This window comes from Diabrotica virgifera, chromosome 4 (assembly GCF_917563875.1).
Source record: "Diabrotica virgifera virgifera chromosome 4, PGI_DIABVI_V3a".
Lineage (NCBI taxonomy): Eukaryota > Metazoa > Arthropoda > Insecta > Coleoptera > Chrysomelidae > Diabrotica > Diabrotica virgifera.
In genome coordinates this window covers 174,506,421-174,532,255 of record NC_065446.1, presented here as the reverse complement: position 1 = coordinate 174,532,255, position 25,835 = coordinate 174,506,421, and the positions used below count along the sequence as shown (strand labels likewise).

At 32.1% G+C, this 25,835-nt stretch overlaps 1 protein-coding gene across 1 annotated transcript in view; it reads left to right on the top strand.

Annotated features, from left to right (window-relative positions):
• LOC126883248 (glutathione S-transferase 1-like) overlaps window positions 1-25,835 on the top strand; it is a 133,723-nt gene that overhangs the window by 48,920 nt on the left and 58,968 nt on the right. The window contains exon 3 of the mRNA XM_050648544.1: window positions 18,433-18,633. Coding sequence (XP_050504501.1) covers window positions 18,433-18,633 — 201 coding nt within the window. The remainder of the gene's footprint in view (window positions 1-18,432; window positions 18,634-25,835) is intronic.

The window sequence follows — 25,835 nt, the reverse complement described above, 5'->3', positions numbered from 1 at the left end:
AACGATCCTACATTATTACGAAGAATGTAAGAACGCAGTCGGTATCTGAATTCCAGAACATTTGGATGATAGTTGAGTTCTCCTTTTGACCTGATAGTGCCAAAAAAATTCTCCAATACATCTTGGTTTAATCTATAGGTCAGAAGATATTTTATTGAGAATCTCGCCTTAAGGTCATCCAATAGCAATTTCAAGGATGTATTTGACAATAACCTTTTTCAATATGCCAGGCGCAATCTTAATCTTTGCCAGCCATGATCTAAGTGTTGATACAGCGGGGAATAGATATCCTTGTTTTAAAAGCAATTTGTAGGTTCTTGGACCAGCTGAATATATGACTATTGACTTACATATCTTCAACTGACCATTTTCGTGTTTTGGTACCCTCTAATCTTTTTAATTGTGTATTACTAAAAAGCTTTCTAACTGTATTTTGTCTCTGTTCTAAAAATTTGATTTTTTCTTGGAGCCTAGTAAAGTTATCTCGATCGTCTACTAATATATCTGTATTAACTCTAAAAAAAATTAAAATAAATATCATCTTTGATCCTTAATTTGTGTCCTAATTTACAAATCTCTTGTGTAGCGGGTAAGAAAACATTCCAGAAAAATATACTCAATCTATTAAATTGCCGCCGTTTTGACGTTTTATTGCGTTTTTTTATATAATTGTTTCCACACACATCGCACTTTTTTGTCTTTTGGGAAACTAAAAAACTTGATATTCGTATCGAAAACTTTTGATTGCTTGTCGACATTACAACCAAACATAGTGCAGTCACTGAAGGTTTTCACCTCCGATTTCGTTGAACCTCCATCGATTTTCAGGAAAATTGGTGAGTAATTAGAGGATACCTCAAAAAACAAAGGTGACATGATGCCAACTTGCGCTTTTACCCTGGGGGTGGATGCCACCCCTTCTCGGGGGTGAAAATTATTTTATTAAAAATAATACCTTAAGTCGATAGAGGGACAAACTATAAGCAAAATTTGTTATATAAAGTTATTAAAATAAATCAACACTTTTTGAGTTTTTAATTTACATTTGATCAACATTTACATTTGATCAACATTGATCAACACAATTTGATCAACATGATTTACATTTGATCAACACTTTTTGATTTACATTTACTCTGTGTGGAGTATGAAGGGAACCATTCTCGTTGGAACTTTACCGCGCTGAGCAGATGGGACGTGAATTGTAAATTGTAGAATTCCCTCATCTTCCTTAGTCTCAGCATCCGTATGGCTTGCAAATTGTAGAAGCCTCGGAGGTGTAACCAGAGAAGGTTCCCATTGTTTTCATTCTGGTGGGGTGTAGAATAGCATTATGTTGTTTTATATGCCATTAGAGTGAAAACTTAGACTTTTTGAGTTATTAAAGACCAAAGATTTTATTTTTTGGTATAAAAATGCATGTTTTAAATCGGTTTTTCACGTGTAAATAAAAAACTATAAGCTTTTACAAAAAAGTTATTATTACTGAAATTGGAGATAATAAAAAATTGAATATATTCCTCACATATAAAGAACTAAACTAATGTTAGTTCAAAGTGAGTTATTGGCAATTGAATGTGTATTTTTTTCGACGAGTACTCAAATCTAAGTATTCAAGCTTAAATAACGGGAAAACGATGCAATGTATAAAAGATTCCTGCTAAACATTTGTCAAAGTACTTCGGAATACCTATCAAATGAGCTTCAGAACAAGGTAGTAGCGTCAAAATTAAGCAGGTTGTGATGAAAATAAAAGAACCGTTTCGAATTTTTTAGGAAAAAGTTAAAAATAAAACATACGTCATTTCCACAAAAATTAAAATTTATAGTAATCCTTACAAGAACTTCTTTATATTAGCATAAGTAATGTTTTCGATTATTTCATTCATAGGAGATTCTGACCAATAGAAAGCTACAGAAATCTGAATTAAATCGATAAGTTTTGATAATTGCCCGTCGTTAAGTATATTACGTCAGATGCCCTTCGTTGCTACGAAAAAATACATTCAGTGACAATTAATGTTTTAAAAATTATATAAGTGATGACTTTCAATGGCACAAATATTTATGAAGACTTTGTGTTTAATTGTACTAATTTGTTCTTACATAAATAAATTACAATACAATTTTGGTTTTGAACAGTTTTATTCATGAAATAATCGCAACAAATTGCACTCGAACTCTAAACTTAATATAGAATTTTTGCCCTCGTGACACTTTTGACATAATTTCACTCGCCTTCGGCGAGTGAAATTTGGCAAAGTGTCACTCGGGAAAAATTCAATAATTTTAGAGCTCTTGTGCAATTACTACTGATAATTTTGACCGGTTTAGAATGCATATTTTTGAAAAAAAGATATACCTAATTTAAAAAAATCATAATTTTTAAAATTATTGTAATTCTCATATTCTTTTGATAATAACTCCAAAAATACTCAATATACGTAAACAATTATATATAACCAAATTTTAGTTTTTTCTGTACCAAATATTTTACCTGTTTTACTATTTCTATAGGGTAAAAAATAACCGAGATAGAAACGTTTAAATCTTAAATTTTGCTGTGGGAACCATGCAAACGGGGCCATTTAACCTTTTATTTTTAAAAAAGTAAGCGTTTTAAAAGACTAGGTTTAACGTGCTTAAATAGCACTTGGAATTAACTTTCAAACAGTTTTTAGATGAACCTGATATCGTAAACACGAACTGAGTTATTAAAAAAAACAATAACATTTTTTGGAAAAATTTTTAAAAGATAAATTTTGAAAAAATTTTGTAGCATACATTTTAACGCTGTCAACTGTTCGGGGTCTCATTTAATAGATATTTTTAAGTACTTTGACAAATGTTAAATAAGTTTATGTTATAAAATGCATGAATTTCTCGTTATTTCAGCTTGAATACTTAGAGTTTTTTACTCGCCGAAAAAAATATACATTCAATTACCTATAACTCACTTTTAGTTAACATTAAAAGGTTTTTCTAGTAAGGGGTTTATTTCATTTTTTATTAGCTTTAATTTTGATAATAATAACTTTTTTGTAAAAACTTACAGTTTTTGAGTTATTGATGAAAAATCGGTTAAAATCATGCATTTTTCTCAAGAAAAATTAAAATCTTTGATCTGTAATAACTCAAAAAGTTTTGATTTATTTTGATAACTTCATATAACAAATTTTGCTTCGAATTTGTCCCTCTATCGAATTATGGGGTTATTTTCAATAAAATAATTTTCACCCCCGAGAAGGGGTGACATCCACCCCTAGGGTAAAAGCGCAAGTTTGCACCATGTCACCTTTGTTCTTTGAGATATCCTCTCACCACTCAACAATTTTCATGAAAATCGATGGAGGTTCAACGAAATCGGAGGTAATAGCTCATATCCACCTTCAGTGACTCCACTAAGGCACACCTTATTTTTAATAAAAGTTTGCCAAATTATAAGTAAAATTCACCCTAAACACAAAAATAAACACTGTTTACTATACGACAACACTGAATATAATGCTGTTCTACTCACAGAGTGACGTAGCTACGTAGACCCCGCCCACCTGCTCCATGTCATATCTTCACAGTTATTGTATCATGGTACCTGTTATACTCATAGTGAGTGGCTGGCCCTACTACGCCAGTCAATGAGAGCAAGAACAAGATATTACCTCCGAATTCTATCCTACTGCATGGATTTTAATGGAATTTTGGGAATAGCCTCTACTTATCTCCTAATACAAAGTCTACCCTATATACTGTGGCGCTTTTATATTGGGGGCGATTCCCGCCCCTTCTCGGGGGTGGAAAATTTTTTGGTCAAATAACCACGGAAGTGGCTAGAGAACCTGATTCTAAACAAAAACTGTTCTATAATTTTTTTTGAAAACTCAATAGTTTTTCAGTTATTCTTGATTGAAAATTGGCCATTTTTATTGAAAAATGATACCTTTTCGGACGGTTTTTGCGAATACCTTAAAAACTATGGGTCTAATTAAAAAAACTATATAAAACGTTTTTGTAGCTTTTAAAAAAACAAAGAGATTTGTTTCTTCATAAATCTTCTAGTTATAATACAGAAAGAGATATGGTAGGTGAAAAGAATTAGTTTTTTCGGTGCATGCTCAAATCGGTGTATTCAGGTACATAATGATACAGATACCATTTAGCCAAGTCACACACCAAAGAAACATGAAACGAAAAACATGAAACGAAAAACATGAAACATGTTTCATGAAACTAAAACACTGCTAAACAAATCTCAAAGTCCGCCTACCAATGAAACGAGTGTGATTCATGCTCATGACACATTTTTATTTTCGGAGAGTCTCATAAATGGCCGGACGTATATTTGTTTAGCAGTGGTTTATTTCCATGAAACGTAATTTACGTTTCATGTTTCTTTGATGTGCGGCCTGCCTTATAGTGCTTGAAATGACCTTTAAAATTAGCAATATTAAATGTCAATTACATTCAAACTAAGCGAGATATGCTGCAAAAAAATTGATGAATAATGTATTTTCAGAAAAAATGAGAAGTATATTTGAACCCCTAATCCACCAGTATTTAAATGCATCTCCTTCTACAATCCCTTTTATTATAGTGTTATTTCTATGTTCAAAAAGTTGGACGGGTTTAAAATAAATGGTTTTTGAAAAAATAAGATCAAATTATAGAGCGCATTTTTAAATTTTATTAAAAATCTTCTTTTTCTCCATGTAACTTGAAAATGACAAGAAATAATATAGTATTCAAAAAAAAAATAAATTTTTTTTCTAAAACAAGCTGAAAATGCGAGCATTATCATAACGAAAACTTTGTTTATTTACGTATTTAAATTCATAATATGGAAAATTGCTATTATGAAAAGTTGTTTAGAATTAAAAATTATGTTATAATGTGCAATTATATCATTATAATTTAAATGTTGTGAACTATAAAGGTACTTTACTCTTGATCGAAATTAATATTTTTTATATACCTCGTATAAAATTATTAAAATTTGATATATTGCATCATAAATCTTAGACTGTGAAGAGCTTTTTATGAAGAATAACTTTTCTTCGTCAAATTAAAAATAAAAGAGTTATAAATGAAAAGGATGTTGGTATTATACCCATAATTTGAAAAAAATCTTCAAATATTTTGTTCCACTGGAAGGATGTAATTGCATATATCAGAACATAATTTTTTATTCCAAACAACATTTCATAATAACAATTTTCAATATTGTTAAATTAATATACTTTTTAAACTCTGTTATTTAGTTCAATAGTTTGCGTCAAATCTTTAGACGTTAATTTGACTGCCTTTTCTCTAATGCAAATGAATGAAAATTTGCAGACATGTGCATTCGCGGGAACAATACACGAATAGTCAATAAAAAAAATTTATTAATTGTTTAAATAAGAAAAAACGATTCTAATGGAAAATGCTTAAATTCTTTTGTATTTTACAATGTAAAAACTTGAAACTTTTACGGATTGTAACTAATGATATGAACTATACATAATTTCACTTTTTACGTTAATTGTTTACGTTATGCTTCATAAATAAACAATAAAGTTTCAAATTTTTTGCCGATTCCGACTACTTTTCATGTAGTACATCATATGTTTTATACATATATTTTAATAAACCTGACGATATATTTTAATGTTTGAAAAGTGTAAGACTAAAAAGTAAATAGTAAAAAAATATGAAAAAAAAAATTTAAGAAACGCTTTTCTTTAGTTACGAGTAACTAAAATTAAAAATCAACTAAAAAATAAAAAAATAAAAAAAATTTAAAAAATCTAACACATTCGTTAATGAAAAGCGTGGGGCGAAAACCGTTTATTCGATGATCGTGTAGGAAACAGAGGTTGAACCTCGCAAAATGGACACAAGTCCGGTTTTATTTTTTTTTTCTGGTATATCAAGGGGTGCTTATTATAAGACTAACTTTTTCTTAAAAAAATTATCCCCGGAAGCCCCCTTTTCATCCCTTTAAAGGGGGTAATTTGTGGTTTTTGCGAAACGTAGCCCTTCCTGTACGTTTTGCAAAAAATTGCATTAATAGTAAAATGAAGAGGACTATATTTCCTACTATTTATTTCCCGACAGCATATTAGTGATGAGCGAGACTGGTCTTGGTCTTGCGGTCTTGGTCTTGCTCTTGCAGCAAGACCAAGACCGCCTTTTGGTTGCAAGACCAAGACCAAGACCAAGCTTGCAAGAACAAGACCAAGACCAAGACCGAACCTTGCAAGACCACGCAAGACCAAGACCAACCTGCAAGACTCTTGCACTTTTTTGAGAAAAATTGGTTTTTATTATTTAACTTTATTTTTTTAGTTCAATAATATATACTGACATTGTAAGAAACCTTAAACAATATCGAATTTTTAAAATACATAATATTTTGGTTATATTTTTAAGTCGTTTTGATTAAGTCAAACGGTTTGCATTTTCTCAACCTTCAAAGTGTCCAGAAGGCAAGTTTTCAAACGGCGATAGTTCAAGGACAATTGAAATTACTTGTAATACAAAAAAAATGTAATTATACAGTGCTAGTCAAAAGTCCGTACCCCCCCTCGTATCTTTTGAACGGTTATACCTATAATAGTGAAATTTGGAGATAGGAAATAAACGGACGTAAGCTTCTTAACTAGTCATGACAGGTGACGTAATAGTGACAGATGACTTTACAGCGCCACTGTGACAGATAATTTTAAATGGGACCTTATGGCAAGTGACACCTCGTTTGAAAGGTATTGAAAATACCTATTCAGTCATACTAATATTGTTTAAGTTTAAGCTAATTTTGACGAATTAATGAAATAAATATAAAATTGTAGTTTCATTTAATTAATTCAAAATTCAAAATTCCGCCTATGATTACTTGTCAAAAAGGTTGACGTTGACGTAAAAACTACTAGAGAATCGAAAAACGTCAACTTTTTTGACAAAAAAACCATAGGCGTACATTTGAATTTTTATTAATTAAATGCGAAGCTACAATATTATATTTATTTAATTTATTCACCAAAATCAAAATCAACTAAAACACAAAAAAATTAGTATGGCTGAGTAGGTATTTTGAATACCTTTCAAACGAGGTATCACTTGCCATAAGGTCCCATTTAAAATTATCGGTCACAGTGGCTCTGTAACGTCATCTGTCACTATTACGTCACCTGTCATAACTAGTTAAGAAGCTTACGTCAGTTAATTTCCTCCATCCAAATTTCACTATTATAGGTAAAACCGTTCAAAAGATAAGAGGGGGGGTACGGACTTTTGACTAGCACTGTAGAGAGGGTAATCCATTAAAAAAAATGCAATTAAAAACGGTTTTTATGTACCACTAGTTTTCGCTTTTTTGTCTAATAAAAATACTGACACTTATTTCAATTATTTTCGTATAATTTAAAATTAATACAAAAAATATCATAATAGATTTTGAAAAGGGATTCACAATGCTGTGACAGCATTGTGGCCTGAATAAAAAATAACTGGTTGTCGATTGTAATGTGTCAAGCTTGGTATCGCAAAATCCAAAGCTTACGTTCAGTTTCTAAATATAATGACAAAAATTTCGATACTGGGAAATTTTTAAAATTATTTTTTGGATTAATTTTTTACAATCAACGAAAGTTGAAAGTTGAATTATTTGTGAAAATCCCGGAGGACAAACGCGTAAAGAATTTTACTGATTTCATAGTTGAAAACTATTTGGAAGAATCTAGGTTTTCCCCAGAAACGGCCAGTACTACAAATAGTATGTGCCGCACTTGACATGCATGCGCATCATTTCAGTGATGAACTTTTTAAATGTCATAATGGGTATTCAATCCAAAAATATGTGAAAATAAAAAGTGCGAATAACTCGTGTTACGAGAGCAATGTAGTTTAAATCAAATTAAAGAACTGCAAGATAACAAATTACAGAATTAAGCGTTTATAACTCCCCATTAGGTTTAGTTATTATGTTATAGTATTAGGTCTATAAATAGGTATGGTAAATATGTACGTATTTACTAAAAAGTATGTTTTAGTTAGTTTATAAAAAAAGTTAATTATATTAAATAATGATTAAATAGAGTAAAAAATATTTGATTTTTGTGTTCTCTTAAAAAAATTTAATTTATATTCTTAAATTTGACCGTCGTAGGATAAATACTACAGTGTTCCAGTGAAAGGAGCAGATCGTTACCTGTTAACAACTATAAACCGTTTATCCCTTTTCGTAAAATCCGTGAATTAAAGGTCCCCGACCATTTGTGGCACCTTAAAGAAGCTTTTTTCTAACATTTTATTAAAATACAGGGGCAATAAACAATAATCCAGATTCAAGACGTGGTCTGAAGGCAGGCTGCAGGTATCGACAGCATGCAAAACACAACGTGACACAACCGAAGGCCGGCAATTGCAACAAGGGTTGTAAATGCAGGTTTTTCCTACTGATAAACATTACCATTATAAAAATATACTCTAATCTCTTTATATAGAGAGAAATAATTAGGTCATTAGGTGAATGTATAATGTTAAAATTGGTATCCGTTTGAAACTACATTCTACATTCTGTTAAAATTTTAAAGCAAAAAATATAGTTTCATTCTTCACATCTCTATTTATTTCAATCTACATTTTATTCGAAATTGTTTGGTTCAAATTATTACTACCAAAAAAGCAAGACCAGCAAGACTCTTGCAGCAAGACCAAGACCAAGAACAAGACCGGCTAGTGCAAGACCAAGACCAAGACTGCCTTTAAGCTGCAAGACCAAGACCAAGACCAAGCTTGCAAGAACAAGAATAAGACCAAGACTAGCCTGGTCTTGGTCTTGTTTTTGTTTTGCTCATCACTACAGCATATGTCTGTCACCCACCGTTTAGCGAGGGTGGCGCCCCAAAGTTGACTAATTTAACAAAAAATGTTTAAAAAAAAAATTTTTCCCTAACTGTAATGAAAATTAAGAAGAAACCCTGCGGCAATTAATCACAAATAAGTGGCTGATTTTTTGGTATAGGTTTCATTTAAGGGAAATTGCAAATTCTTTAATTACAGGGTGTTACATTTTAAAAAACCCCTTTTTATACCATCTGAACCGCCTATGCCGGAGTAAAAAAACTTTCAGCGATTATCCATATACTAGTGTTATTTATAAATTTGTATAATGCACCCCCATATTTTCCCCGGAACCACCCTAAAAAAGGAGAATTAATAAAAAAATAATCAAAAATTGATCTTGGGCCACCACTGTGGCTTTAGGGTGCAAAGAAAATAAAATATGCATAGGTCATAATGTGTAGCAGACAGTGTTCTTTTATTTTCCATAACTACGTTATCCATAAAATGTATAGGTGATGAAAAAAAAAAAAAAAACAAAAACTGGAGCCCGCCAAAGCATTTCTGATGTTTACGGCGCCACTGTGCCGTAACGGTTGCTTATACGAAAAAAATGCATAGGATTTTATTTGTAGAGAAAATAGTGGTCTTTAATTCTGTATAAACTTTGTTTAAAAAAAAATGCATAGGTAATGAGAAAATCTTCAAAATATGCTCTCCAATGGATAGGGGTAGTTTATGCAGTTTATTTTCAAGGATAGGGGTAGTTTCCGCAATGATGTTGCACTAATCATATATATTTATGAAAAATCCTATTGATGGAGCATATGTTAATATTTGTCAAAAAGCAAAGAAAAATTTTTTTTTCAACCCCCGTTTCTTCATTGTTTTTGGCTACAGGGGTTGCATTAAGAAATTGCTTTTGGTGTTCATGCATGGGTAATAAGAACGTGCACAAAATGATATATTAAGCATTTTAATAAACGGCATGGTGTGTGAAGGATTCCAAGAAAATAACTTTCTTTATTAATTCTCCTTTTTTTTGGGGTGGTTCCGGAAAAAATGGGAGTGCATTATAGAAATTTGTAAATAACACCAGTACATGGATAATCGCTGAAAGTTTTTTTACTCTAGCATAGGCGATTCAGATGGTATAAAAAGGGGTTTTTTAAAATGTAACACACTGTAATTAAAAAATGGGCAATTTCCCTTAAATGAAACCTATACCAAAAAATCAATTTGTGATTAATCTCCCCAGTGTTTCTTCTTAAATTTCATTAAAGTTAGGGAAAATAATTTTTTTAAAAAAATCTTTTTTAAAATTTTTTCAACTTTGGGGCATCACCCCCGTTAAACGGTGGGTGTTAGACATATGCTGTTGGGAAATAAATAGTAGGAAATATAGTCCTCTTCATTTTACTATTAAGTAAATTTTTTGCAAACGTTTTGCAAAAACCACAAATTACCCCCTTTAAAGGGATGAATTCGAGTTTGGCAAGCGAGGCGAGAGGTCGTGTGGCAGGTGTATTGGCGATAAGGTAATTTCGAATTCGAAACCTATCACAATAAAAACACCGGTTTTTTAAAAGACCTATCGTTATCGATAATCGTTAAACTTAAAAAGCGTTCTTGTGCGAAATAAAAATAAACTTCTAAGTGTATAATAATAATATTTATATTAGTGCTGAGGTTAACATTTAATTTAAAATGGCCAGTGGCGGAACAGGAACAATCCGAAAGGAAACCTATAGAAAGAATGAAGAACTATCTGATAGTGGCGACGAAGAATCTAAGAAGAAAAAATATAAAGAAGATAAATTATATTTTGAAAAGAGTAACCTGACGAGACGAACACCGAATAACAGCAACGACACAAATGAAGAGATGATAAAAATGATGCGGGAAGTTATGTGGAAAAATGATGAAATGATGGCAGAAATAAGAACCATACGGAAAGACCAAAAAGAAACGATGGAATATATTAAGGAGCTGAAAGAAAAAAACGAAAAATTGGAAGAAGGTTTAAAAATGGCAAACAATAGAATAGAACAATTGGAAAAAGATAGACGGAGAAATAATATAGTATTAAAAGGCCTAACACTAGATGCTACCGACGGAAAGCCTGTAAAGGAGTCAGTAGAACACTTCATAGGAAGAAATCTGAAATTAGAGGTCAGACTGAGAGGAGCGGTGAAGATCGGCGACCAAATCTTTGTAGCAGAAATGGAAAACCTAACGGATAAGATGAGTGTACTAAAAAACAAAGGAAAACTGAAAAATCTACAGGGACAAAAGGTGTATATAGAATCAGATTTAACAAGAAAGGAAAGGGAAATACAAGCAAAAATTAGGAAAATGGCAAAAGAAGAAAAAGACAAAGGTAATACTACGAAGATAGGATATATGAAACTGGAGATTAATGGAAAGGAGTGGAAATGGGACCATAATAAAGAGAAACTTATACTAACTCACAGAAATATCGGGGAAGGGACTTCAAAAAACTAAAAGAAAATAATGAGACCGGACCCACAACAATGACAACCAAGGCAATGAATGGGAAAAGCGATAGGGAAAAAGATGATGCAAAGGTAAACAAGGATGAAAATAGGAAAAAGGGGAAAGCTAGATTGCAGAAAAAAGGAGAGATAAAAATGGGAACATGGAATGTGAGAAGCATCAATGGAAAAGAGGAAGAACTGGTAGAAGATATGATAAGACAAAAAATAGAAATACTAGGAATAACAGAAACGAAGATGAAAGGAAAAGGTCTTAAGAAAATACACAAAGGATATTGGTTACTTTGGGTAGGAGCGGATACAAAAGAGAGAGCAAAAGAAGGAGTCGGGATAATAATTGCACCGAATAGACTACAACACGTTATAGAAGAAACATATGTTAACCAGAGAATATTATCGGTGAAAATTAAACTGATGGACGAAGAAATATGGACAATAATAACAGCCTACGGAGTAAATGAAGATGCAAGAAAGGAAGAGAAAGATAAATTTTTCGAGGAGCTCCAAATGCAAATTGATAATGGGGAAGAAAACATAATTGTAATGGGAGATCTAAACGGTAGAGTCGGAAACAACAACAGCGGAATAGAGGAGTGCATGGGAAAAGAAGGAGAAGAAATGCTAAACAGAAATGGTGAAAGAATAATAGAAATATGTATGGAGAATAAACTAGTTATAACAAATACAAAATTTAAACATCAAGAAGTACACAAATACACGAGAGTACAAGACAGCAGAAACGAAAAATCAATCATAGATTACTTTTTGGTAAGCAGCAACAAATGGAAAAGAGTACAGGATACGAAAGTGAAAAGAGGCTCGGAGATTGGCAGTGACCACCATCTAGTAATAATGAGAATGAGAACAACAGAGGAAAAAGAAGAAAAGAGAAGAAAGGTAGTAAATGAAAAAATAAAAAGTTACAAATTAAAAGAGGAAATATATAAGAAGAAATTCCAAGAAAACTTAGATAATACTTTGAAAGGTAGGGCAAAAAATACAAATATAGAAAAAAAATGGGAATATCTAAAAACCAGCATAATCAAAGCAGCTGAGGAAACTTGCGGGAAAGCAAAAATAGCAAACACTAACATGAGGAGAACAGAATGGTGGACGGAAGAAATACGAGAGAAAATAAAGAACAAAAAAGACAAATGGAAAAGATACCTAAGCACAAAACACCCGGAAGATTACGAAGCATATAAAGAAAAAAGGAAAGAGGTTAAAATAGCGGTGAAAGCAGGAAAGGAAAGGTCATGGGAGATATTTGGACAAAAAATGACAAAAAATTATAGGGAAAACCAAAAACTCTTCTACGGCGCATTAAAACAACTCAGACAAAAGAAAGAGCACACGATGCCGAATATAAAAGACAAGAATGGAAACGTACTAACAGAAGAAAAACAAATAATGGAAAGATGGAGAGAACATTTCAAAGAGCTAACTCATGTAGACAAGGACAACATAGGGGAGATACAAGAAAGGAATGAAGAACAACAAGTGGAATCCATAACAAGAGAGGAATTAGAGAAAGCAATAGAAAGAGTAAAACTGGGCAAAGCACCAGGCAAGGATCATATCACCCCGGAAATGATAAAATTCATGGGGACAGAGGGAATGGATAGCATGAAAGAACTAATGAATGATATCATAAATAGAGCAGAATTACCAAAGGACTGGAAGAAAGACATTATATTACCAATACACAAAAAGGGAGACAAGAGAAACTGTAATAATTACCGAGGTATCACCATATCAAGTATCCCTGGGAAGGTATTAGCAAGAATACTAGAGACAAGAATAAAAACACAAATAGAAACAACTATGGAAGACACACAGTGTGGATTCAGGAAGGACAGAAGCACGCAAGACCTAATATTCACATTAAGACAAGTAAGTGAGAAGGTAATCAAGAAAAATAGAGAGATACATATGTGCTTCATTGACCTGGAAAAGGCGTTTGACAGAATCCGAAGAAAGGACGTTTGGAAGACACTAACAGAAAGGGGAGTCGACAGACACATAATAGAAGTAATAAAGGATATGTACAAAAATAATACAAATACAGTAAGAACCAATAACGAGGAATCCAGAGAATTTTCTACAAGTCAAGGCGTCAAACAGGGATGCGTGCTGAGTCCACTGCTATTCTCAGTGGTACTGGATGAAGCGATAAAGAAAGCCAAGAGAAGAATGAGAAAACTAACATTAGGATACTGGCAAATGAAACAGACTCAACTATCGGAGCTACTATTTGCAGACGACATGGTATTGATAGCAGAAAACAGAGAAGACTTACAGAACAATCTTGAAATCCTAGAAGAAGAACTATCAAACATAAATATGAAAATTAATACAGAGAAAACAAAAACAATGATAATTTCAAATACGAGGAAGTCACACGCAATAGAATTAGACGGGAAACAACTAGAGCAAGTGGAATATTTTAAATACCTAGGAGTAATAATCGAATCAAATGGTAAACAAGACATGGAAATAAACGAGAGAATGGGACGAACAGGAAGCTTATTTAACACTATGAAAACAACATTTTTTGGGAAAAAAGGGATACCGGAAAAAGTAAAAACGGCAGTCGTTATATCAGTAGTTAGACCAACAATCATGTATAGCAGCGAGACATGGACATTGACGGGGAGACAAAAATCCAGAGTCAATGCTATGGAAATGAGGTTCCTGAGGAAAATAGCAAACAGAAAAAGGACAGACAAAATACGAAACGAAACAATTAGACAAAACCTAAAACTAGAACCAATCAATGAAAAAATAGTAGAAGGACAACTTAGATGGTTCGGGCACGTGTGTAGAATGTCGAACGAGAGGCTAACAAAACGAGTGTTCGAAACGAGAGTGCAGGGGAAAAACAAAAGAGGGAGACCAAGAGTTATGTGGGTAGATGAAATCAGGAAAGAAGTCGAGAAGAAGGGATTGACATTGGAAACTCCACCAGCCTTACACCTAAAGGTAGAAAGGCTTAGGACTAAGTAAGTAAGTAAAGGGATGAAAAGGGGGGTTCCGGGGCGAAATTTTTTAAGAAGTTAGTCTTATAATAAGCATCCCTTGATATACCAGAAAAAAAATAAAACCGGACTTGTGTCCATTTTGCGAGGTCCAACCTCTGTTTTCTACACTATGAAGAGGCGCCGCGTTTTGGTTGATTTTTTTGTAATATTTTTAGTTTCAGTCACTCGTAACTAAAGAAAAGCGTTTCTTAAAAAATGTTTTTCATATTTTTTTACTGATGAAGTAAAGTGTTTTGAATCGTCAACAATAGTTGCAATGGAACAGTCCATTTATCATTAGGTACTCCCATTAAAAGGGAGGCCGCATACTCGTACAAACCTTTTTAAAGTTGTTAATAAATTATTGCTTTCAAAATATACTTAAATTGTATTTTTAAACATCTTATTTTTTATTTTATATAATAATTAAATTCACTAATGTTATTTATATTTTAATACCTAATTTAAAATTTAGTTTGACATTCACGAACTGTCAAACTCAAATGTAAATAACCTATGCTTGGCTTAACAAATTCAGATTAAAACTAGCCTACTTACTAGCAACGATTTCAGTTGACGTTTAGTGTGTTGGCAGAACAGACTTGCGAATTTATAAACGAAAAGTTTTCGTTGAAAACCGTACATTTTTGTATGGTATCTTTTTTTCACTTCTCTTATCATTTTTGAGTTACATGGAGAAGAAGGAAGATTTAAAAAAAAATTAAAAATGCGCTCTTTAATTTGATCTTGTTTTTTTTTCAAAAACCATTCATTTGAAACCCGTTTAACTTTTTAAACATAGAAATAACACTATAATAAAAGGTATTGTAGAAGAAAAATGATGCATTTAAATTCTGGTGGATGAGGGGTTAAATTTACTTTTCATTTTTTCCTAAAATACATTAGTCATCAATTTTTTTGCAGCATATCTCGCCTAGTTTGATGAATGTAACCGGGATTTAATATTACTCATAAATTGGAGCTACAATAGGTATTGGTAGCAATATACACCTAAAATCGACCGTTTTTCTGTTATTTCAAGTTGAATACACCGATTTGAGCATGCACCGAAAAAACAAACTCTTTTCACCTACAATATCGCTTTTTGTATTATAACTAGAAGATTTGTGAAGAAACGAATCTTTGTTTTTTTAAAAGCTATAGTTTCTAATAGTCCAGAGAAATAAGGTTTTTGTCGGGACACTTGAGCAGCCAGGTTGCAAATGGTTTTTTGGGCACTATATACCTAATACATTATAAATACAAAAATGCCCGTCACAGTTCGGACGAGAATTTTAGTTATTAACAAATAAGTGTCAAAAATGGCAATTTTTCGTTTAATCGCTACAGGTAAAAATAGGGTAATTAAATATCTTATTTAGAACATTCATCTTTTAGTAGATGAGCAAAGGTTCAAAATGGCACTTTTTTAATCTTGGTTCGATCATTTGTTGCTTCGCTAATTGCAAAATAAGACTAAAATGTGGAAAATAAAAAAAATGCTATAGCTTTTGCGAAAATGAACATTAGACTTTGATATTGCATGAAAAGTTGACACAACCGGTACATATCATACACAAAAAATTTCAAGACGATTCGTCAATTATTAGTTTAAATTTTTTTCAATTTGTTTATCCCAAAGAGCTTTTTTTTGCAATGTTATTGTTCAGAAAATAATAATGATACAGCAATTCTGTGAAAAATACATGAAAGAAGAACACTTATATTTTCAATGAATTTAAAAAAATCAAACATATGTCATTTTTATCATTCCGAAAACATTTTACTAAAGTAGAGTCATTTTTGGCTTAAAAACAATTTGAATAGATTTGTTAATATTGACTGTAGAGTAAATCTACTTTGGGATTTCAAAAGCTGGTATTTTTAGACAAATTTTCAAACAAAAACTTTTTGCTTAGGTTAAATGCTTTTATTATTTAATTCACAGTTACTTCTACATACATAAAATTCTCCTGTAACAGTGTTAGTTACCATACTCCTCCGAAACGGCTAGACCGATTTTTATGAAATTTTACACGTATATCCTGTAGGACTGAGAATATGTTTTTATTTATTTTTCATACCCATAAACTATAAGGGGATTGCTCCCCTGACATTTTTTTTATTTTTTTGGACAAGATTGTTTCCCTTAATTTTATATGGTGTAGAATTAAAAAATACATACAACCCTTAATTTTTACTCTTCTATCACCAACCCCCATTTTTAATAGCTTTATATATTTACATCTATAAAATTCTCCTGTCACAGTGTTAGTTGCCATACTCCTCTGAGACCTCGTGACCGATTTTGATGAAATTTTGTATGAATATTCGGTAGGTCTTAGAATCGGTCGTAATCTATTTTTCATATCCCTGAGTGATAAGGGGAGTTCCCCCTAACATTTTGTAATGTTAGGTGGGGATATATGTACATACATTTGTATGTACAATCAATTTCATTTTTTGAGTGCACGGATTTTAATAATTCCCCTCCACCGACCACGAATCGATTTCGTTAGGACGTAATTTTTAAAGCTTTATTAACCACTTTGTTGAAGTTTAAAGTTTACTCAAACTTTTACACATAAACTATATACCTTGAGCTTCAAAATGGCGCTAGTTAGGTTGCTTAATTGTTATAAACAAAGTAGCTGTGAATTAAATAAAAAAAGTGGCTAACTTTGACCGTAAACAACCTAGGCAAAAAGTTTTTTTTTGAAAATTCGTGTAAAAATATCAGCTTTTCAAATCCCAAAGTAGTTTTAATCTAGAGTCAATATTAACAAAGTTATTCAAATTGTTTATAAGCCAAAAATGACTCTACTTTAATAAAATGTTTTCGGAATGATAAAAATGACTTTTTATTGATTTTTTTAAATTCGTTGAAAACATAACTATTCTTCTTTCACGTGGTTTCCACAGAACTGTTATATCATTCTTATTTTCTGAACAATAACATTCTTTGGGATAAACAAATTGAATAAAATTTAAACTAATTGACGAATCGTCTTAAACTTTTTTGTGCTGTTTGACTCAACTTTTTTCATGCAATATGAAAGTCTAATGGCCATTTTCGCCAAAGTTATAGCAAATTTTTTATTTTCGAAATTTTAGTTGTTTTATTTTGAAATTTTCGAAGCAATAAATGATCGGATCAAAATTCAGAAACTGCAATTTTTCAGCTTTGTTCATCTACTAAAAGAAAAATACTACAAATAAGATATCTAATTACCATATTTTTAGCTGTGGCGATTTAAACGAAAAAACTGCCATTTTTGACACTTATTTATAGTACCCAAAAATCCTATTTGCAACCTGGCTGCTCAAGTGTCCCGAACATGGTATATTTTTGCCGTATTTCCCTGGCGTATAAGGTATTCGCAAAAAATCGTCTGAAAAGGTGTCATTTTTCAATATAAAAATGGTCAATTTTCAGTCACGAATAACTCAAAAACTATTGAGTTTTCAAAAAAAAATATATAAACAGTTTTTGCTTAAAATTAGGTTCTCTAACCACTTTTGTGGTTATTTGACCAAAAAATTTTCCACCCCCTTGAAGGGGTGGGAACCGCCTCCAAGATAAAAACGCCATAGTATATAGAGTAGACTTTGTTTCGTGAGCTATTCCCTACTTACTGTGAAAATATCAAGTAAATTGATGTAGTAGGATGGAATTCTGAGCCAAATATAATCGACTGCCCTATACATTGATCTTCCAATTAATTTATTTATCAATCAATGAAAAACAGCTGACATAATCTGTGTATTGTATTTTATGCAAATACTACACTAGTTTCATTTGGCAATATTGTTTACATTTAGTGACGTTTTCATTTATTGTTTTCTGTATTTTTTATCTCATTTGTTATCAAGATTCAGCCATTTGCTTCTAACTATGAACTATGAATGGTAAGAGCAAGTCACCAACAGCATTTGTAGTTAATTCCCAAGTATTGAACCAATAAAAAATTGTATGCTTTACTAGCTAACATTTGTTTAGTTTACTACTTGTAAGCTATAAGATCTTCTGTAATTGCGATATGACATTATAGTAAGTTGTTTTATCAAAATTTCAGATTAATCCTCAACATACTTTACCTACTTTGGTTGATGGAGATTTAACTCTCTGGGACAGTCATGCTATTGCAGGATATCTGGCAACACAATACTCAAAGGATGATAATTTATATCCCAAAGATCCAAAAAAGAGAGCTCTTGTGGATCAGAGATTATACTTTGACTGTGGAACTTTATATCCAAGACTCCGAGCTATATGTGTAAGTAGTTCAACCAATATTAACTTTTATTGTATGTGTTTCCAATATTTCACAGTAGGTATAACAGTGCTGAGGCCGCTTAAATAATCCGATTTTAATTCTGTAAAGTGTAGTAGATAGGTAGAGAACCTCTTTATGTGTAAAGAAATTAGCGATCTTCTAAATTAATGGTCTACTTTTTGTTCAGAAAGTTTTTAAATAATTTGAACTTTTTAAAAAAATTTAGATTGCAAAATTATTATGCAAAATCTATTAGGTCGATTTTAATGAAAGGTGGATGGTTTAATTATGTTGTAAGAATTTTCTAAGCGAATTATGAAGGTTCTAAGTGCAACCAAAGTGGTTGAAATACATTGAATAAAAACAGTCTTTTTTGCCCCCTTATTTTCTGTTTATTGCTATTTTGCAGAAAGGCAAATAAAAGGAATATAAGGAAAGGAGCAAAAGGAAATAATTTAAGACATTTTAAACCAGTCGTATATTATACAAAATTCAATTATCTTTATTTTCTTTCCCTACGACTTTGTTCCAAAATGAATCGTTTTAAAGTTATAAGCAATGAAAGTAGAAAAATATTGATATTTTTCGAAATTTTTAAATATTTAAATTTTTTTATTAACCTGGGAGTAGTCGCGCTCACTTCTGTAACGTCGATAGTCGCGTGTGAGATTCTATCTCAAAATACGAATTTAAAACAAATTTTTATTTTGTACTATTTTTATCCTAAAGCTTTAGGATGGGCAGCATATGTCAAACTAAGAGACGTGTTCAAGGAAAACATCCCAATAAAGCTAAAAAGAAAAGCATTTAACCAGTGCGTACTTCCGGTGCTTACTTATGGAGCTGAAACACTGACATTGACTAAAACATCAATAAGAAAATTACAAATAGCACAACGAAAAATGGAAAGATCCATGCTTGGCCTAACTTTGAGAGACAGAATACGAAATGATGAGTTACGGCGAAGAACTGGAGTGGAAGACATCATAAAGCGCATTACGAAGTTGAAGTGGAAATGGTCAGGACACGTCGCAAGACAAAGAGACAACAGATGGACAAGGAAGATCTTAGAGTGGAGGCCAAGGGCGGACAAACGAAGTCGTGGAAGACCACCTACCAGATGGACCGACGATATCAAGAGAATAGCGACAAACTGGATTGCAGCTGCCCAGGACAGAGAAGGGTGGAGACATCTTGAGGAGGCTTATGTCTGACAGTGGACAAATTTGGCTGTGTGATGATGATGATGATGACTATTTTTATCTACTTTTTATATTAAAAATATAGATTTCTAACAATTTTATTAAAAAAACCTGTGTTAACGGCCACCTGCCAACATCGGCCACCTGTCCTAACGGACAGTTTAAAAATTTCCCAAACCAATTATATGTAGACTACAAAAACTGGCAATACCGCCCACCTTTCTATATCGGCCAATAGTTCTTTCATTTTTAGTGGCCGTTACTGACAAATTTTACTGTACATTAGTGCGGCAGATTCGTGCAAATATTATAAGAATTGCACATTTAATGATACAAGCATATAATTTGGTCCACATATACCGCACATATAAAGGTTCAAATTTAGATATGAGGCCATCTCAGATTTTGCCTTTTACAAAAATAGCGGTCATTCAAAATGGGCGACTATACATACGTGACTAATAGCACGATATCTTTTGAATGAAAAGTCCGATTCCAACCAAATTTGGTACGTAGGTTCTTTTTGTGATTTACAAGATCGATGTCGTGAACTGGAAGAATCGGTTTACCAGAAGTTGTGTTTTTCCTGGTTTTTTATGTAAAACTATTTTATATTATGTAAATAATTTATTTTCAATTTTTTCACCCTGTATATATTAATTTTTCAAAATGGCAATACCACCATTGAAAAGGGCGTAAGAATATGTTTTAGGAAATATTTTGAACTTTTTAGTTATGTTAATTACCATTTAATAAATGCATAACGTATCTTCACATGTACCTATGTGTGGCAGATTCTTGAAAATATTATAAGAGTTATTGTGCATTTAATGGTAGAAGCATATGATTTGGACCACATATACTACACATACAAAAGTTCAAATTTAGCCATCTCAGATTTTGCCTTTTACAAAAATGGCGAGCATTCAAAATGGCTACTATACATATATGACTAATAGCACGATAACTTTTGAACGAAAAGTCCGATTTCAGCCAAATTTGGCATTAAGGCTCTTTTTTGATGAATAATATCGAGGTCTTAAACTGGAAGGGTCGGTTTACCAGAAGTTGTGGTTTTACTGTTTTTTATGTAAAAATATGTTGTTTTTTTTTTCAACTCTCTGTTGAAGAAGTTGTGGTTTTACTGTTTTTTATGTAAAAATATGTTGTTTTTTTTTCAACTCTCTTACCCTGTATATATTAATTTTTCAAAAAAATATTTTTTAGGAAAGCTTTTGAACTTTTTAGTTATGTTAATTACCATTTAATAAATGCATAACGTATCTTCACATGTACCTATGTGCGGCAGATTCATTTTGAATGCCCGCTATTTTTGTAAAAGACAAAATCTGAGATGGCCTCATATCTAAATTCAAATCTTTGTATGTGTAGCGTATGTGGTCCAAATTATATGCTTTTACCATTAAATGCACAATAATTCTTATATTATTTGCACGAATCTGCCGCACATAGGTTCATAGGTACATGTGAAGATACGTTATGCATCTATTAATTGGTAATTAACATAACTAAAGAGTTTCCTAGAAAATTCTTTTACGCTCTTTTCTATGCCTTTACTAACTTTTTAAAAAATTAATATATACAGGGTGAAAGAATCGGTAAAAAAACAACATGTTTTTACATAAAAATCAGGAAAAACACAACTTCTGGTAAATCGATGCTTCCGGTTCAAGACCTTGGTCTTACACATCAAAAAAAGAACCTATATATCAAATTTGGTTGAAATCGGACTTTTTGTTCAAAAGTTATCGTGCTATTAGTTACATATGTATAGTCGCCATTTTGAATGCCCGCCATTTTTGTAAAAGGTAAAATCTGAGATGGTCTTACATCTAAATTTTAACCTTGATTTGTGTAGTATATGTGGTCCAAATTATATGCTTCTACCATTAAATGCACAATAATTATTATAATATTTCCACGAATCGGCCACACATAGGGTACATGTGAAGATACGTTATGCATTTATTAAATGGTAATTAACATAACTAAAAAGTTCAAAATATTTTCTACAAAATATTTTTACGTTTTTTTCAATTGCAGTATTACCTTTTTGAAAAATTAATATATACAGAGGGAAAAAATTGAAAAAAAACATTTTTACATAAACAACTAGTAAAAACACAATTTCTGGTAAACCGATTCTTCTGGTTCACCACATCCATCTTGTAAATAAAAAAAAGAACCTATATACCAAATTTGGTTGAAATCGGACGTTTCGTTCAAAAGTTATGGTACTATTAAACACATATGTATAGTCACCATTTTGAATGCCCGCCATTTTTGTAAAAAGCAAAATCTGAGATGGCCTCAAATCTAAATTTGAACCTTCATATGTGTAGTATATGTGGTCCAAATTATATGCTTGTATCATTAAATGTGCAATTGTTTCACATATCGGCCGCACTACATATTACGAAAAAGGATGCAATGTGAGATTCTACATATCTAACGGCGGGACTACTCGCGGGTTAAAGCTAATTTGCTCTCCCCAAAGCCATAAATTCCACAAAAAGAAGAAGAAAAAAAAATCCTACGCATTACTACACCCTTTCTCGAGGCACTTACGAATTTTTTTCAAAATTGCAAAAATTTTTATCAAGTTATCGCGAAAAAGGATAAAAATTGAGATTCTATCTCACCGCGCGACTACTCGCGGGTTAATGTTCCGGGCATATTTGAGAAGGAGCATAAGTTAATTATAATTATTGAAGTTGTCACCTAACTTTATCTGCAAAAATCCTAATGCCACCTTTCACATCCAACTCATAACAGATCCGCCCTGGTCTATATAGTAAAATTATATCCTTTGCCTTTTGAACCGCAACAATACTGCGTATTGTGGTGGGCGGTTGTGGTTCGTCCACACCACTATGATTAACATTTTTTTATTTTTATTTTTGTAAAGAATGCTCTGATTTATTTTTCAATATTATAGTTATTTATTCGTTTTGGATTCATTTTACAAGATAAGTATACATTTGTAGCAGAAGGCAGAGATGCAAAAAGCATAATAGATTACGTAGTCTACACGCAAGAAATGAAACAAAATATAAAACAAGTCTGGACAGAACAGAGAGCAGAGATCGGAACTCATCACAGACTGGTAATGGCAGAGATGAGATGGCGAAAACCGGTACACCAAGAACAGATAGAATACAGAAGAATAGCAATAAAAAAGCTAAAAGATGAACAAAAGAAAAGGAGATATCAAGAAGAAACTGATAAGGAGTTCAAAATGGAGGAGAGAAAGAAAATAGAAATGGATATGGAGGAAAAATGGGAAAAAATTTAAAGAAGTACTAATGAAGAAGGCACAAGAGATATGCGGAAATCTAACAGTCAGAAAATTAAACAAAAAAACGGAATGGTGGAATGCAGATATACAGGAAGAAGTGAGGAAAAAGAAAAAGGCATGGAAAAAATACAATAGTACAAGAGAGGAACAAGATAAAAAAGAATACCAAAAACACAGAAACATAGTGAAAGAACTAGTAAGAAAATGAAAAAAAGAGAGTTGGAAGAAGTTCGGTGAATCACTAAACCAAAATTACAGAGATAACAACAGATGCTTCTGGAATAAAGTAAGGAGTCTAAGAGGAAAGAAAAGATAAGAACTCAGAGGAGTAAAAGACAAACACAACAAACTAAAGACAAATACAACAGAGATACTAGAGGTGTGGAGAGAGTATTATGAAGAGAAATATATGGGCGAGGAAAGTGAAGAAATACAGACAGAGGGAACCATAGAACAGACAGCAGCAGACGAAAACCAAATGGAAGAAATAAGTACAGAAGAAATGGAAGAAGCGATAAGTAGAATAAAAATAGGAAAAGCGAGCGGAGCAGATAGAATTGATCCCGAAATGATAAAATGGATAGGGAAAGAAGGAAAGAATGGTTGCTGGAAATAATGAGAGAAGCATGGAGAAATAAAATGCCTCGTTTTTTGGAAATCTAATGAACTTTCTTATTTTAAATGGAACACCCTGTATATTTTTTGCGTTTTGAAGTCCTTAAGAAATACTGATTATTTTTTATGTTAAGTTCCCTATACCTAAATGCCATAATTTCGGAGTTATTGCCACATTTATTAAAAAAGATTTTTAAAAATAATATAAATTTATTTTTTTTGAACCGGGTAGATATTATTTTAAGTTCTTTGAGTTATTGGGAACAAAAAAGGTCTTTTGTAATTTTCCTCAAAAGTTAATCTTTTCCGAGTTATAAACAATTTAAAACTGAAAAAAATCGAAAAATGACGATTTTCTGGGTTTAAAAACATAAGTAAAAAATATTATTTTTGAAACTATGAATGGCTTACATTCAAGTTCAAACCTTATTTTATTAGATGCCGATAAGTGATTTGTTCTTATTTCATTCTAAAACATTATTTTTTAGTTGTTAATGATAGGCGATAGAACGTCCTCTCATATGAGCTCTATTAACAATTAAAAAAAGCAATGTTTTTTAATAAAATATGCCAAAAATTCTTATAGGGATCTGATAGAAAAAGGTTTGAGCTTGAATTTAGGTACTTCGTAATTTTAAAAATTATTTTTTACTTGTGTTTTTGAACCTTGAAAATCGTCATTTTTCGGTTTTTTTCAGTTTTAAATTGTTTATAACTCGGAAACGAATAACTTTTGAGGAAAATTACAAAAGACCTTTTTTGTTCCCAATGATCCAAAGCACCTAACATAATGTCTACTTGGGCCGAAAAAATTGATTTTTATAAATTGTTAAATTTTGTTTTTTTAATAAATGTAGCAATAACTCCGAAATTATGGCATTTAGGTATAGGGAACATAACATGAAAAATAATCAGTATTTCTTAAGGACTTACAAACGTAAAAAATATACAGGGTGTTCCATTTAAAATAAGAAAGTTCATTAGGGAAGATTTGACAACAATGTAATTACCACTATAATATCGGCCGCATTAGGACACCCCTACCCACCAAAATTTATAAAAATCGTTCGAGCGGTTTCCGAGAAATCACCGCTCGGTACTTTCTCTGAAAGTATTTCTCGAAAGAAATATTTTCTCGCTACCCTGTATATATGACCTTCATAGACCTTAAAGCAGCGTTCCACTCAGTAGACCGGAAAGTATTGTGGAATACTGTAGAGGAGCTGGGAATACCGAGGAAACTATTAGAGATAATTACAAGTACATACAGCAGAGTGGTGGGAAAAGTGCAAATGGGAGGTAGCAGATCACTAGAATTTAGGATGAACAAGGGGATAAAACAGGGAGATAGCCTAAGCCCACTCATATTCGTCATAATTATGGGCAAATTATTTAAAAATGTAAAAAGAAGAACAAACCTTTTAAAAACAATAATAGGCTACACGCACCTAATACCAGTTATGATAGAAGGATTACTGTATGCTGACGACGTCGTTCTCTTAGCAGACAACCCGAGAAAGATGCAGCGACTAATTGATGTATGGACTGAGGAAATAGAAAATGAAATTAGAAATAAACATCAGCAAATGCAAGACGATGAAAATAGGTCAGCAGGAGCAGGAAATTGAAGGCGAAACACGAGTGCTCTGTAAAGGACAAGAATTGGAGAGGGTGACGGCCTACGAGTACCTGGGCACGATAATATCGAATGACGGAAAGCTAGACCTAGAAATTGCAAATAGGACAAAGAAAGCTACGAAAATATACTATGCGATTAATAATACGATACTGGGAAAAAGGGAAATCAGCCAGGAAACAAAAATACATGTATATAATACAATCACAGTACCAACTCTTCTATATGCAAGCGAGTCATGGGTCACAAATAAAAGACATGAAAGTGCCATAAATGTAGCAGAAATGAAGCAGCTGAGAAAAATAGCTGGAAAGACGAAGATGGAAAGGGAAAGAAACGAAAACATCAGAAACGTGCCAAGTCGGGAACCAATAGAGAAAAAAATTGAAACAAGAAAACTGAATTGGTTTGGACATATAACTAGGATGAA